The sequence below is a fragment of the Seriola lalandi genome, unplaced genomic scaffold (assembly GCF_002814215.2).
Source record: "Seriola lalandi dorsalis isolate HSWRI2012SDOR001 ecotype SW California unplaced genomic scaffold, Sedor1 jcf7180002052955, whole genome shotgun sequence".
NCBI classification, from domain to species: domain Eukaryota; kingdom Metazoa; phylum Chordata; class Actinopteri; order Carangiformes; family Carangidae; genus Seriola; species Seriola lalandi.
This window is the reverse complement of record NW_019523508.1, coordinates 219193-235593: the sequence shown is the minus strand read 5'-3', so window position 1 is coordinate 235593 and position 16401 is coordinate 219193. Positions and strand designations below refer to the sequence as shown.

Here is a 16401-nt window from a genome sequence, read left to right as displayed (position 1 = left end):
CAGCTTCAGTGCTTCTTGGCATTGATTCTGCAAGTCTCTGAACTCTACTGGAGGGATGAACACCATTATTCAAAAAGATATTCCCTTATTTGGTGTTTCGATGATGATGAGGTTGGAGAGAACTGTGTAACATGTCTGCCCAAAATCTCCCATAGGCGTTCAACTGGGTTGAGATCTGGTGACTGTGAAAGCCATAGCATATGATTCACTCCTTTTCATACTCATCAAACCATTCAGTAACCCTTTGTGCCCTGTGAATGAGGGCATTGTCATGTTTCTCCACTCACTTTTCAGCTATTTCCTTTAATGTGTTACCCGTCTGTAGTACAACCTCTCTTTAAGTCACCTTGAAGTCATAGTTTATGGCATTATGTTACTTAAAGGTGGAAAGGTTTATTAAGAACCAAAGTCATGAGCAGGGATCAAACCCACTGCTTAATATTATGATGCTCTGTGCTTTGACCTGCTGAATCACCTGAATGACCCCATAGCTTTGCATTCTTGTGAGGCAATGGATTGTCAGTGTAATCTGTTAGTCCCACTGTCTACACACACAGCGTCTTATCAGGCACACAGCTACTAATGGAAAATCTGACAGGAAACGGTGTAGAGGTCAAAGTCTGAACTGAAATTAGAAACTTTGCTGAACAGCATATTTTTTAGTGAAATTTCTGCCATTATTATGCCCCTATTCGTTCAAATTTTTCTCCTTTTGTTCACAATTCACACACATGTATGACAAATACTGTGAAATTCCTTCAACCTGTTTGCTTTTTGTAACAATAACACACCAATAATGTTCCACCTTTGAGCATTTGTGGTAAAATCAGAAGTTGATATTAGTGATAATGAAGTTGTCTTTTACAGTACTAAATGTGTGATTGTTCTGTTCTTCCTGTCTCCTTCTGTCTTGTCAGCTGCTTGCCTATTGGCTGAGCTCGACACGAGGGCAGGGTGATTAGACAATCATTAGATCCAATAAAACATTGCTGGTTAGCCCTTGGTTAACGTTTTACCAGACAAGGATGGGACTGCTCGATCACTCTGAAGTCTGAGGAGTGACTCACTCGATCTCTCCTGTAAGGTAAGTCTCCTCACTCTCCTGGCTCCAAGGTTTGGATTTGTTGGGTTTTTTGGAGAAGATTTTTGGGATGTGAGTAGGGCACAAACTGGATTGCATCTGTTGGTTTTCACAGACTGTGTTTGATGTATCGGATGCTTTAAGTTTGTTGAAGGAGTGCTATGATCTTGACTTGACTTTGGCAGGGCCCTTTTGTCATGTTTTGTCATGTCTGACGTATGAACATTGCTTCTTTTTGGCTTCCTTGGGTTATTCTCAGCGCCTGGCATTGGGCTGAAATTACCTGCATGGGACACTAGATTTGGTATCAAAGAAACGGAAAGCTAAACTGTCAAAGGTCATCCAGTCATTAAAGGAGAAAGAGAGGGCCTGCACAGCCCAAATCACTGTGTCATACAGCTCTGCCACTTTGTCCATTAATCCTTTGTTGGACAAATATAGTAAATAATAAAATTTATAGAATATTTCTCTCACTGGAAGTCAGTTAAATCATTGTAAGTGGACGTCTGTCAATTGGTAATGCCAAGAAAGACTTTAGTTTAGTTAACCCTATATCTGTCAGAAGAGGTCATGTCAACGTGGTCCCAGAAATTTTAAAAATGTTAGTAAAAAATTCTAACAACAAAGTAAAATTTGCATTTTGCTAATAGGTAGTGTGAGTTCATGTTGGTGACATTAAAAAGAGTGGCGTGCTGCAAAAAGGTCATTAGCCACCACTCAATGTCACCTTCACTTTTCTTTGGCGGCTGACTTCACCCTTTTCTCTTGCCAAGTCCAGGACACCTCAGACTTTTTCATTTATCAATATATTCCTGATATATTTTCTAAATATGGTAATTTTATGCGTGTTAGGTTTGTCTTGTTGACATTAATGAATATCAATATCAAAAGCAGAAAAAAGTAAAGATTATTCTTTTGGGTAGCTGTGTCACATCCAGGCTCTGAGTTACAGAAAGAGAAACCAGCTTGAAAAAAGTCACCTAAGTCTGGCGTTGTGTTTAAGCTCTTACTTTCAGTTAGGTTGAACCCTGACACTCTGGGTTCAATGATTTCTGGATTAATTGAAAAATAATAGTTCCTATCCAGTCTTCATTATTTCTATAAGCATGTCGCATGAATTTAACAGCTGAGCAAAGTGAATATTACGCTTTGTAAAATTTAAATGTGTAATTTAAATCCTCCTCTTCGTGTCACCTCTCTGCCTCCTCAACCTACTTCCTCCACTCCCATCCCCCATATCTCCTCCTCCTCCTGCTCTTCCTCTCCCTTCCCAGCCTGTGATCATGACACCCATGGTGCATCTGTTGTTGCTCCCACTCCTGTTCAGCATTGTGAGTACATAGCGCTGCCAACTGCTGCTGCAGTTCTTCAATACATATTCATAAGTACTCAGATACATGAACCTGTTAAATGGTCTGTGGAATAGTCAGTGTGGATTAATTCTTAGATATAATCGTATACAATTTTTGGGACAGGTGTGGAACACAGGAAGAATAAAAAAGAAGATTTTATTTTTGGCATTTGCAGCATCCTGTACAAAGAAACTGTCTGTAAGGTTAAAGAAACGTGTCCAAGAAAGCCTTTCATAACTTATTTGAAACACTAAAAGGAAGTGAAAGTTGTTGCTAAACTAACTGTTAGTGTGTCTGTAGACTTTGCTCTCCCGTCCTCCTCTGGAATACATGAATTCTTCCACTTGTCCTGTAATTTTGGTTCAATAAATAACTGGCCCTCGATACCCGACTGCTTTCAGCTGCAGTTTCGCTAAAACGAAAAGGGCGAATGTGGGCGTGAGTGTGAGAGGTTCAATTTTACCTCACCCTGTACTGTATTCTGTGACCTTTGACCTCTATTTCTGTGCTCTGATAGGCTGGTGGGAAGGACCTGGAGGAAAAGAAGGGCCCATTTGAGAACAAGGTGCTGAATGTGCCAGAGGGGACACCAGTGCCATATCCCATATATCAGGTATTACACAAATGCCAGCAGTGGTGCAAAGTAACAAACTACATTTACTGAGTATTTAAATTTTCTGCTGCTTCATGCTTCTACTCCACAACATTTCAAAGGGAAATATTGTACTTTTTTACTGTACTTCATTCATCTGACAGCTTTCTATTTTTCAAATTAAGATTTCAAAACACAAAATATGATAAAGTTTTAAAATGCAACATGAATCCCCTCTTCAAAAACGCAGTGTCTAGTTTGGTTCCCTTGTTTTCATAATGGAGTTTTACTACACTGCTGTATTATTACTTTACCAAAGTAACGTTTTTGAGCACTTCAAGCATAAGAGGTTTTAAGGATTTTAAGATGTCCGGTCTATTAACCCCCACTTTTAAAAGAATGTTTCCCTCAAATGAAGTCTTCAAAAGCGATTAATGAATCTTATTTTATCTCTTCAATTTTCTCCTTCCCATCTTTCACTCCATAGTTTCAGGTGACCCAGCCAGGTGTGAATAATTTCAGGCTGAGTGGAGAAGGTAAGGACTACATTCATATTTCAAAGGATGGGTGGCTCTACCTGGAGAAGCCTCTGGACTGGTCTCAAGATAACCATTACGCGATCATGGTAAAGTGCTCTGTCTACATATAGATAAACATACAGAAAAATTATACTCATACACTGCAGTAGCTAAAGCATATATATTTATATATATACTTGTGTGTGTGTGTGTGTGTGTGTGTGTGTGTGTGTGTGTGTGTGTGTGTGTGTGAACACATACAGGTGGAGGCACTGGCAGATGAAACGTTAGTGGAAGGTCCAGTTGATGTGACCATAAATGTGTTGGACATCAACAACAACGCTCCGTACTTCAACCAGAGTGAATACACAGCTGTGGTTAAAGAAAACCAAGCAAAAGGTGTGTGTGTGTGTGTGTGTGTGTGTGTGTGTGTGTGTGTGTGTTATAAGTACTTAAAGAAGAGGAGGAGAAAACACTTCTAATGCAAAAAGAAAAGCGTTAAAACTAAAAGTGGCATAGATGAAAATGTGTTCAGAGGCCAGGGAATAATTGGTGTCACTATAGCGTATATGCAGATCGAAGGCATTGATGGCTTCTTCCTATTGAAGCGATTACTTTCCACAAACTTTTTTTTTGCCTTTTAAGAGACCCTTTGTACTGTAACGTACATTTGAATTAAGGTATTTTACATGTTTTAGCCTATGAACTGCAAAGCATGTACTTACTGGCAATACTTTTTTCAAAGCAGACCAAAGACTAATTTAATTCTTACCTTCATGGTAACCCAAGATTTCAATTTATTTCACTATATTATGAAAACGAACCTGCAGAGATTAGAAAATGTTTAGGTCAGGGAATCCATCATTGTGAATTCTTGGTCTTCTGTTATTGTTTTGCAATAATCTGCAACTGCCTGGTGCATTCTGGGAATCTCAAAGGTCTGATTTTTGATAGCCTAATGCCAAAAAGTGTTGTACTCAGAAGCTACACTGTCAGAAAACAAGAAGAAATTAATTAATTAATTAATTAAAATAATTTTAATTAGAACAAGCATATATGAACCAATATATATGTGATAATGTTAGGCTGCATCAAATAAGAAACAGTTCATTCATAAAGCTATTTAAGGGGAAATCAAAGGTTAAAATGGAGTTCAAGAGTTCAAATGATTGTTGGGATCGAGTATTGGGTGAAGTTCCTTTGTAGAATGCATCAACAATAAAGACTTGTTCCCTTGTTACAGCTGTATTACTATGCAATAAAAGATAAGATACAAAACAAAGGGTTATAAATCCTCATTGTGATGCACAGCTCAAACAAATTTACAGTCTCTCCAAACCTATTTTTATACTGTGCTAAAATGAAAGAAAACTGGTGTATTTTGAAATATGATTGACAGCTAAAATAAGTACAAACAATGTGTAGTTCATTGGTTCTAAAATATTTCTGACATGCATAAGGGTTAAGCGGTATTTCTGTTTGCTCTGTGTGTAAGAATGGAGATCCAGTCGTGTAGCATTTATGCTTCCCTGTTGTGACCCACCTAGTGCAAAATCCTGCAAAACATCTGTTCGGTCTGTTGTTCCAGGTGTCCCATTTACCCGTGTGTTTGCGCTGGATCAGGACGACCCCGAGACTCCTAACGCTCATCTGCGCTACAGCCTGGTCAGCCAGATCCCCGCCAAACAACACGTCCTCCTGTTCCAGATAGATCCCATCACAGGCGAGATCTCCACCACAGAACAAGGTGCCACACACACACGCCAATTCACACACAACCAAATGCACAGACATGAACCCAGACATAGACGCACAGAAATGGTTGGAGTGTCCGTGGGAAAGTCTATAATCCGTCCATCTCTGCCTGTAATCTGGCAGTATAGTGACACTGTAAATCCAGATTACAGAGCTCATCTTGTGTGCTCAAGATTAACACTGATTGGAGGCAGATTGCCTAAATGTGTCGCGTGATTTTGATTACTTTGAGTGTGTGTATGAGCATGTGAATGAGTCTGAAGATGTCTGTTCACACATCTGTGCACTGTGAGGCAAAGTTATCACATTTCTCAGACAGGAGCTCCTTGTGAGAGCAGAGATGTTCTTTTTGTAGACCTCTTACTTGTATGAAAATACATATGTGTATATATGTGCATGTGTGGAAGCATGCTCAAAGATATTTGATGTATGTGTGTCTTTCAACAGGGGAACAGATGCTAAAGGCCAGACAGGGCATCATGTATGGCAGGGAAGAAGATCAGAGCATTGACACTCTGAAGACAAAGTTTAACGACTACTGTCCAGGCCAGACGGTCCCCTATGAAAAAAACCCCTTCTTCACCTGTGTGGAGAGAGAAGGTCTGTGTCCAGATGTGTCTAGCATAAAACTACAATGATAAACACTGACTGTAATGAAGAAACGACTGTTAAAGATTAGTGCTGGCTGTGTGATTTGTTGTTGGGTGTTGAGTTGATGGTTGTCAGCCGAACAGAGTTGTTGAGCCAAATCCATGTGAGAACCACTGAAATGTTTTTGTGATGTTATCCCCATAATCTTTCTTTTTCTTTTTTGTTGCCTGTACAATGGTTCTAACTGCCACCTTCATCTTCCTCTGTGGTGTCAGAGATGAGGAGGAGGAATGTGGACCCTCTGGGGGACCCAGACTACACCCTGTATGTGCGTGTGCAGGACCAGGGAGGAGAATCAGAGACTGCGCTGAGTGGAAATGCCAGAGTTCACATTGTTGTGCAGCAAAACCTGTGGATCAATCCTGGACCCATAAGGGTTCAAGAAAACTTGGCAGAAACTTATCCTCTGAAAATTGCACAGGTGTGGTGGGGTAAACGCACCAACTCTGCACAAACCTCACAAATGTAGACATGTGAAAGTACAAACACTCACTGTAGCTCTATATCCATAAAGTAAACCCCCTACTGCGGGTTCTTCCCCTCTCTCTGGATCCAGGTCCAGTCCAATGACCCTGATGCCAAGTACAGCTTAATGCAGAAAGAGAGAATGCTGATATTCCCCTTCCAGATAACAGGAAATGGAGAAATACTCCTGAATGAGCCGCTTGACAGAGAAGACCACGACATGGTACATGACGCATGATTAGTTTTCTCATTACATCTCCCTTTACTCTTGTAGAAGACTAACGTCTAGGGATTGTTTTTGAATGTGTGTTGGTTCTGTTTTTAGTACATCCTTGTGGTATTGGCAATGGATAGTGATGGCAAAGAGGTGGATCCGCCCATGGAGATTCAAGTCTTGGTGCAGGATGTGAATGACAATTCACCAGTGTGTGAAAATGAGGAGAGCATATTTGAGCTTCAGGAGAATGAGCCAGTAGGTAAGTAGCATGTGTGATTACTAAATAACCCAGTTGAAGGTTTGGATGTGGCATTAAACACTTTGGTTTGGTAGAACCCGCTCTACAGAACAAACTTCAGAGTTTGTTTGATGAGTGCGAAGAATAACACACATTTATCACGTAACTTACTCCTACATCCATTCAAGTGTACGAACAACCTTTAAGAGCAGCTCTCAAGTTATCACATGATTAACTGCATATATACTCAGAGCAGGAGTAGCCATCTGTCCCATTGTTCATAATCTAAAAAATATTCTTAAATTGTATTCAGTGATATTCTATCCTGCAAAAACATGCATTTTTTTAAGTTAATTTTATTTGTGTGAAATTCCAACTTTTGTAAGAAACTGACTGAAATGGAAATAAGAGGAAAACTAAACTGTAGCAGGAAAGAGATGCATCAGAGAAATTTTATAATAAGGAGAATTTAGTGCCACATTGACAAGACAGACAATAATCATACATGAAAATGATTTCAGCTAACATATTAATATCAATGATATGTGTTCACCTGTGGTTCTGTACTGCAGCCATCTAGGACTTTCTCTTGACCAGCTTAAGAGACCTATGGAGCTCACTTAAAAGTATTTATCTGTCATGAGAAAATTGCTAAATAGCTTTTATTCTTAAATTCTGGCTCATGTGGTTCCAGGCAGCCTGGTTGGAGAGCTGGTGGCCCATGATAATGATGAAGAAGGGACACTGAATGCTCAGTTGACTTACGCCATCTTGTCCCAAAATCCACCCACCACACCCAATGTCTTCTCCATCGATTCTGCTTCCGGAAGAATTCAGGCATTGCGCTCGCTGCAGCGAAAAGAACACCAGCTCTATCACCTCAGTGTCAGAGTCAGCGACCCAGGTAACACACACATGCTGTATGATGTGGCAACACCTGAAAGAACTGTGGAGGTCAGTCAGTTGTCACTCCAAGCTGTAGTACTCACAGTATTTGTCTCACAGCTTTCACTACAGATTGTAAGGTCGTCATCAAGGTCATTGATGTCAACAACGAGATGCCTTTGTTTGAGAAGAATGATGTGAGTATTTGAACTTGTCACCTGCCTCTCATTTCTCATGCTGTTTGGCTGATTATCTTCACGTTTCTGTGTCGTTGTGCGTCTGTGTGCAGTATGGCAACCACACTCTAGCGGAGGACACCCCTGTTGGAAGCACAGTGGCGACCATCAGAGCGACAGATGCTGATGACCCAGACAGCGGCAGCTCCCTTATCGAGTTCCACATCTCTGCTGGCAACGATGATGATGTTTTTGCTGTGGAAACAGACGGCAAAGGCGTCGGCCAGCTGGTCATAGCTAGGGTACGGCATCTCCATTCTCTACATCTCCCACATAAACACATGATTTCATGCATTTGTGTGCATGATCTTTAAGTTTACTTGCTGTAACATTTGAGGTCCCTTATACCTTAAGAAGTTCACAATTTTCTCCCATGGTCTATGTTTTTTATTTGTGTGATGTACTCTTGTGTTTCAGCTCAATTCATTTACAATATACTGAGTCATCTGACAATTATTCTTTAAATGAATAAATGTACCATTTAGTCTATAAAATGTGATCAAAACATCCAAAGTGATGTCGAAGCTGTGTGAAATAACTTTTCAAAACTCAAAGGTATCAGATTTATAACCATATAAAACAGAGAAAAGCTCCTCACATTTGAGTTGGAACCAGAAAATGTTTGTCTTTTTTGCTTGATACATGATTTAAACAATTGATTTATATTCAAAATAGTTGATTCATTTTCTGCTGACTCACTAATTTTTTCAGTACTACTTAAGTTTCTCACAAAAACACTAAGAGCAGCCCAGCTATTATATGTCCTGCTGTTACAGATTGAGATGCATGTCACATGACCAGGAGAGATCAAACATTCATCATTTTCTATTATATTTCTGAAAATTGTCGTAAGAAAATATATTTGGCATCCCTGATAGCTACTGTTAATGTTATGGCTGACTGCCCTGAGGTTAATGTAAAAAGCCTGCTCAGTCCAGTAAGTGCATGTTACTTCTACTAGCAACTGCACATTTTTCATGACAACATACTGTACAAGTCCAGTTAGTAATGATTAAACCACGACTGTTCATTATCTTTCACAGGCTGTGACCTTCAAAAAAAATCCTCTCTGTCTCTCTTTCTCTGCTGCTTCTTATAACCAGCCTGTTTCTCACCCAACAGCCTTTGGACTTCGAGTCCTTTTCCACCTACAACCTCAAGATTGATGCTCGTAACCCAGAGCCGCTCATGAAAGGCCTGGAGTACGGCAGTGAATCCACAGCCGTCGTCTCTGTGTCTGTCACTGACATAGACGAGGCCCCGGAGTTTAGCCTGGACATCCTGGATGTGACTGTGCATGAAAACACCACCAAGGGATCAGTGCTGCTCAAAGTGGAGGCAAAGGACCCAGAGGGCAAAGAGATCGGGTAAACACACACACACACACCAACAGCTGCTCAGCATCCCAGCCAGAACTGCTTTTAGTTCATCAGCTGCATATATGAGACTTGACTTAGTAATGTCAGTCCATAATACAACACATACGTACAATGGCACGAAACAATAGTAAGGTGACACAGGCACAGACTTTTTGATCCCTAGAAACAAAACAGTAAATAATAGAATAAATATGAAATAGCTATAATTACACCATATATATTAAAACAGTGAAAAAATACAGTTATGAAGGAATAAAAAATGTAAGAATCTTTATATGAAGTTATAGTACAACCAGTCACAGCCTGTAGGAGGAAGCTGTTTAACAGACTTCTGGTTCTAGCTCTAATGCTGCAGAACCTCCTGCCTGATTGTAGAGGATCAAAGTATTTGTGAGGTGGGTATGAGGGGTACCTGACAATGTTCAGTGGCTTGTGAAGGCATGGGTTCTGGTTCCGCTCCCCTGACTACCGACTTCACTGTCACTGTTATTGCAGCTTGTGTACTAAGTGAGGAAGCAAAATGTCAGCACCCTCTCAACTGTGCCTCTGTAAAAGGGTGTGAGAATATTAGGGGGGAGTGTTGAGTGTTGGTCGCTTGCTTCAGTTTCCAAAGAAAGTGCAATCTCTGCTGGGCCCATTTCGACCAGGTGATTCCATCCGAGCTCTGCACCTCACTGTGGAGCCGCTGATACTGAGGGAAGTCGGCGATCATTTCCTTAGTATTAGTCGACGTTGAGCACCTGATTATTATCCATACACCAGGGTGTTTGACCTCCTCACTGTACATTGTCTCGTTATTTCTGGTGATGAGGCGTACCAGTGTAGTGTCATTCGCAAATTTGATGATCTGGTTTCCCCTGAATCTGGCAGTACAGACGTGTGTTAGCAATGTAAACAAGCACACAGTCTTGGGGGGTGGGGGTGTTAGGGCTCAGCGTGATAGAGCCTGAGATTCTACTGCCAACACAAAATGGCACTCAGTCAGGAGATTCATAATTCAGCAACAGGTAGAGGTATTGAGGCTGAGCAGGGAACGTTTCTCCTGTAGTCTCTTTGGGATAAGATTAGATAAGATAATATAAACTTTATTGTCCATTAGACTTGCCAAAACTGGAAATTTGTCTTTGACAGCCGTGCAACACAGTAAAACCATTGATATATGAAATACACAAAATACACAAAAATACATAGTATCGTTGATGCAAAACTGAAATCTATGTACAGAATTCTAGCATAGGTGCCTTTAGTATCCAGGTGAGTGAGTAGTTAACAACCTAACTACAGAGCTATTACATTTCTTCCACAATATTATGGTCTAAATATGAAATTATATTTCCTCTGTAGTGTTCTTTTAAAACCAGATTATAAACCCTGTATGTTAGGAATCTCTGAGTTACACTTAACCTGAGTCCCTGCTTATTTACGTCAGTTCCATCCAAAACCTTCCCTAACCACTTGTTCAAATGTTTTAATTAATTAATTAATTTATTTATTTATTTTGGCTGCGGTAACTTCTAAAATAGCGGCAAGCTGTTAACCTAAACCCAGACTTTAAAGCATCCTCTTAGAAACATATTGGAGACACCCTGTTCATGCGCTCCTATAATTTATGAGCTGGACTCTAACAAGATGTCCTGAAAGATAATGAATACAAACAGCTCACACACATGGCTTTCGTATCTTAGGAAATGTACCGCTAGATTAGCTCTGGCTTAGTTTCTAAAGTTACTGCTTCTGTTTGGACCATCAGGGTTACCCAAAACAGACTATCGATTTCTTCTGGCTACCATTATTTCCTCTGGTCATCAATTCAGTGTCTGCTGTATTATGCATGGTTTGTCACTATGAGTGTGTGTGTGTTTGTGTGTGTGGCGTTGTGTGTAATTCCTGTTGTGTATTGTGCAGTTTCAAGTTGGATGGTGACACTCGTGGCTGGCTGGAGATCGATGCTGCCACAGGAGAGGTCAAGACCAAAGGAAAGCTGGACAGAGAGGCCGTGGAGACTTTCGAAGTCACTGTCACTGCATTTGAGAAGGGTGAGATAATATAGAGACACATATCACAGCTTTTCAGTTATTATATAGGCCACACAGTTTCTCGGTCAATACTGAATCAAAATATTGTTTAAAGAACGAGCAAAAACAATGTCAAAGGTGAAACCAAGAAAGATTCTGTCCTAACTAAAACATTTTTGGAACAGATATGGGTTCAATCCCTTTTAATAGCATTACAGTGTATAATAGTTATTTGATCACATGACAAAATTTAAATGTGTTGTGGCATTTAACCTCCAAGATCAAACAATTATATATATATATATATATATATATATACTGTATATATATACTGTATATATATATATATATAAATACTTATGAGCCAGTGCACCTTTTTTCATACTTGCTGATCTCTCTCTACAGAAAACCCTGAGAAGTCTACTGAGCGTGTCATGTCTGTGAGGCTGCTGGATGTGAACGACAACGTCCCCAAACTGACAAAGACCCAGGCCTTCATTTGCATAATGAAGCCCGAACCTGTCATCCTCCAGGCCCAAGATGGAGACAGCGCCCCCTTCTCCCAGCCCTTCACCTTCAGCCTGGCCCACACCAAGAAGTCACCCAACTGGGAACTCGTCACTCTTGACGGTACGTTGACATACTGCACCAATAAAGTCACAGTGTGTATTACAAGATGGGGCACAACTGAAAAGGTGTAAATTCAGACTGTCACATTCTCCTTGTTTCCTTTTGTGTGTCATGCAGGCACAAGAGCTAAACTGATGCTGAAGAAAAGACCAGCTGAGGAGAAAACCATCACACTTCCCATTAACATTAAAGACAATGTAGGCCTGGGAATCACACAGCCGTTTGAGGGTGAGTCGGCTCTTTAAGTTCAGCTTCTAGTATAAGTCTGACAAACAATACCATGAAAAGATGAAAACCAACAACGAATGAACCACAACGATGATTCAAAGATTTCCGGGTAAAGCCCCGGAGCTCCACTGAACCTATAGATAAACCTGCAGAGAATTATCACCCGGATCTACAGCAAGTTTCAATTCATTGTTTCATCGCTGTCCAGCACACAACTCTCGCTGCTGTCATAGTGTCGTTAAGGGCTGCAGCAGGCAGAAGAAAACTGTTGTATAGACAGATGGTCTGACACATTGTTAATTTTGGTCTTTTCATGGGATTTGTTGACAGTAAGAAAAATAGATTAACACCAGCTTTATCCTTTAAAGTCAATCCCTTCGCACTCTACAGCATATGACTGATGCACGTGTGGGTTGCTCTCTCCTTTCTACATGCCAGTGAAAGTATGTAACTGCACAGAGCTGGGCTACTGCTACATGGCACCAGAACAGCGTAGCTTCAGTTACGGAACCGGAGCCACCATCGGGATCCTGGCTGGCACCATGGGATTCTGCGGTAAGTCTGACAAACATTGTACTAGAGTCGTACCTGAAGTTATTGTCCAGTTTTATGTTGCTGTTGCTGACTCCTGCTATAAATAACTTCTGTTTCTTCCTCATTGCAGTTATTATATTCATCATAACGATCAAACAAATTAATAAAGGGAACAAGAAGAGGAAAGCCCAGACTGATGAGGAAGAGAAGAATGCCATAATGTAGAGACACACACAAAGTCATTTACTTTAGCTTATTTTATTTTATTTGCAAGAGAGCTTGATAAATAGGTGCTGTGCATACTTAGTTAAACTGTCATGCGGTCCCATGCTAATCAAACATTAATGCACCTTCCTGACTTAATTTATTAAGATGTGAGTCCCAGAATTTGGTTGTTTCATTAGCAGTTTCATCATCTCACATAATTGAATTAGTTTCTGGCCCAGAGCTTGTTTTGATATTGCCTTCTGCTTCAATGTAACAGCCTACTGTTGAATGTTAAGAATATCTTAAAGGTTAAGCAACATCTTTAACCCAGAATGTCACTGTTGTCACAGAATAATAAATCATGTGTTTTGTAATGAACAATCACTGCTCTGTTTCCAAATAAACAAACTGGGAACAACTTTGGTTTTCACATCATCCTTGTATGTGTGTGTGTGTGTGTGTCTGTTTGCATGGGTGCACGAAAAATATGTTTAAATTTGTGTTCCCTGAAGGGTTGCAGTCTTAAGAACTGGTTACTCTACTGAGCTACTATTGTTATTATTTTGCTGTTATTTCTTATCTACCATTTATTGCTGATTGTGCATCTTGCATATTAAATTGATATATGGAACAATCGGATCGATTTTTTGGATCATTTAGGTATTATCTTATGGGTGAAATTATATTTTGTACATGCAGTGGCCGGGCCCTTCACACAAGCTTTTGAAGCTTATTGGGGTGTCCCATTTTCACCCATTACTATTACTATGTTTGTATACTTGTATTTTATTCTTTATTTCTGATTTGTGTGTGAAAAAAAGAAATGAAACGCACATGTCAGACCAGACTCGTGGTGCTGCAGGTGATCTGTAACATGAGACACAAGCACACCTCAGCTTGATACTCAAAACTTCCTGTCCGCAGTCTTTTCTCAGGAAGTCTTCTTTTCAGATTTCTGATGAGCATTTACTCTGAATTCATGGTCCTGTCCATCTTTTTCTCTCCTCCTTCCTCTCTCCCCACCGGTCAGCCGCTGAGCAGTCGAGTCCACAGTGCTGCAGCAGCAAGTGATGCTTTGAGTCATCTCTGTGACAGTGGGAAACCATGGGCCACAGATTGTTAGTGGTGCTGAAAAGAGGATGGCATTATTGCGGGCTTTTGTGCAGGACAATGAGGCAGCAACACAAAAAACACACTCTGAGTGGCAAAACAGACACATGTTGAATGTGGGTGCCACATGTGCTGCCACGACCATGCATCTTTCCAATCCATGTGCCACGTTTGTGAGTTGCTGTGTGTGCGTGTGTGCCAGTGTGTGTGTGTGTGTGTGTTTGGGATGAGTCATCGAGCGGCCTGCTGCAGCTTTCAAAAGCCAAACAGGAAAACAGTGTCAGAGGCAGAGGAGCACACTAAGCTACAGCCTCATAATGATAAACTCAACATGGAGCCTCTCCAGTGTTTATGTCTGCACTCTCTCTTCGCCTGTATCCCAGCAACACTTTCCACAACAACACACGCACACATGGATAGTCCTGGAGGGCTGGTGGGAGAAGTTGAAAGGTTGAAGGACTGAAGAGAAGAGGTGGACAGGGAGAGTAAACTGTGTGATGGATAATGCCACAACCTCAGCGTATCAAACCTCACTATCCCCACTGCACATGACTGTTTCTGTCTGTGCTGGAGAACCCTTTTATCCTAATATAGAAATACTAAGGGAGTATATTGACATCATAATCACAATCAGCAATGATCACTTGATGTGACATCAGGCCAGATTTATTTAAAGGTCACCTGACAGAATTTTATTGTATAAAATGTCCATGTTTCCCAAAAACAGTCAGGAATTTATCAGCTTATTAATAGTATACACATACACACACATACATACATAATAGGATACACACATGGGGTAATTGTTTTGCTATTTTCAACCTTTTTTTTCAAACAATATATTGTAATGTTTCTCAACATATAAACATTATCCTCTTTAATGATACAAGCAAAACTCAGTGGCCACAATAACTAAACATCTGGTTTATAAGAAGGATACATTAGTGTGGTGTCCATAGTACATAGCATATGACATATTCAAAGAGAAAATTACACACTCACGTAAGTATTAATTTGAAAATTGCAATCTTTCATTCCTTTTATTACAATATTTAAAAGTCTTTGACCTGTGTATTTGAAGAAGGATGCCCACGTTTTTTTAATGTAAAAAAGGTAATCAATTCTAAATTTTTAACCTGTATGTAAGTTTATTGTAAAGACTATTTTTATAATTGCACAATGTATTTATAGGTTATTAATTCATCATCAACAATAATTAATTTCTGTTTTTATTGTTTATTGTCACTTTAGATATCAATAAATTATATGATTTGTAATATTTCCATGACACTTGTGGTCCTCCATAGAGGTCAGCTCAGTTACCCTTTTCTCTTAAAGGCAGAGCACTTGACTGAAGTTCAGTGCAGAAGAAGTGAAACTTCCTCCGATTTATTACTGACATTTTGCTTCATGGAAAATAGAAAACACACTTAAGATAAAACTAGAGCATTTCTGTATTTTGTAAAATGTAGAAGTTTTGTCAACTGAGGACAGATTTAATACACTGCTTTAGAAATTATTAAAAGCTATCAGTTTTTAAATAATAGTTTCTAATCTAAACCTATTAAAACCACAAATACATAGACCTACATGTTGGGGGATAACTTTGATTCCCTCTGTTGTAATATTTTATATCAGAAAGCGTTGGTTTGGTTGTGTGGGATGATTTTTGTTACGCATCCTGCGTCATAATCCCAAATGTAAATAAATTCCGCAAGCAAGTGACACTTTGCTTTGACGACCTAGTCCTGGAAAAAGCACCCGTGCTGCAGCGGAAATGAGGCATGCAATTTACCAAAATGTGATGCGGAGCTGTTTATTACCATTAAACTGTCTGAGCGTCACCTATAAACCAAACACATCAGTTGTTCTGGACACTTACAGTATATGTCAGTATGATGACCACGAAAAAGATGTTTAACTCTTGAAGTACAACTTACTTTCTCTTTTCTCTGTGATAGAATAGAATAAAGTGAGATTACTCTATAGTTCCCTCTATTACTAAAAAATAGAAGAAAAGGTGCAGGTAGGTTAGATTAAGTATTCCTCAAGTACATGTGCAGGACTACAGTAAATAAAAGTATTTTTGTCAACAATCTTGTATGACGATGATTTGTAAGATTTTTATTTTATAATGTTGCTGTAATAGTTTGAACTAGGCTGATGATGTCTGCAAATACCGCATGTTTTTAAAATGACTAAAAGTTCACTTGGGTATGTTCACCAGATGTTGAATTTTATTAGATGTAGTTGTGAAGAAGTTGCAGCTTGTTGGAAAACCGACAATTTATATACAATTTACATAGTC

At 39.8% G+C, this 16401-nt stretch overlaps 1 protein-coding gene across 2 annotated transcripts; it reads left to right on the top strand.

Moving 5' to 3' along the window:
* The first annotated feature begins 1009 nt into the window (after window positions 1-1009).
* cdh17 (cadherin 17, LI cadherin (liver-intestine)) lies at window positions 1010-13402 on the top strand. 2 transcript variants are annotated; one of them, XM_023400808.2, is made up of 19 exons: window positions 1010-1084; window positions 2356-2412; window positions 2951-3046; window positions 3513-3650; window positions 3807-3942; window positions 5132-5290; window positions 5746-5898; window positions 6165-6370; window positions 6506-6637; window positions 6740-6890; window positions 7564-7773; window positions 7875-7951; window positions 8044-8232; window positions 9113-9357; window positions 11275-11405; window positions 11790-12014; window positions 12132-12242; window positions 12681-12797; window positions 12907-13402. In XM_023400808.2, the coding sequence occupies exons 2-19, from the start codon at window positions 2365-2367 to the stop codon at window positions 12999-13001; spliced, it is 2619 nt and encodes an 872-aa protein (XP_023256576.1). In that variant the 5' UTR covers window positions 1010-1084; window positions 2356-2364; the 3' UTR covers window positions 13002-13402. The 2 variants fall into 2 exon arrangements, with proteins under 2 accessions (XP_023256576.1, XP_023256577.1); XM_023400809.2 differs by lacking the exon at window positions 1010-1084 and adding an exon at window positions 1135-1153.
* Window positions 13403-16401: the final 2999 nt, after the last annotated feature.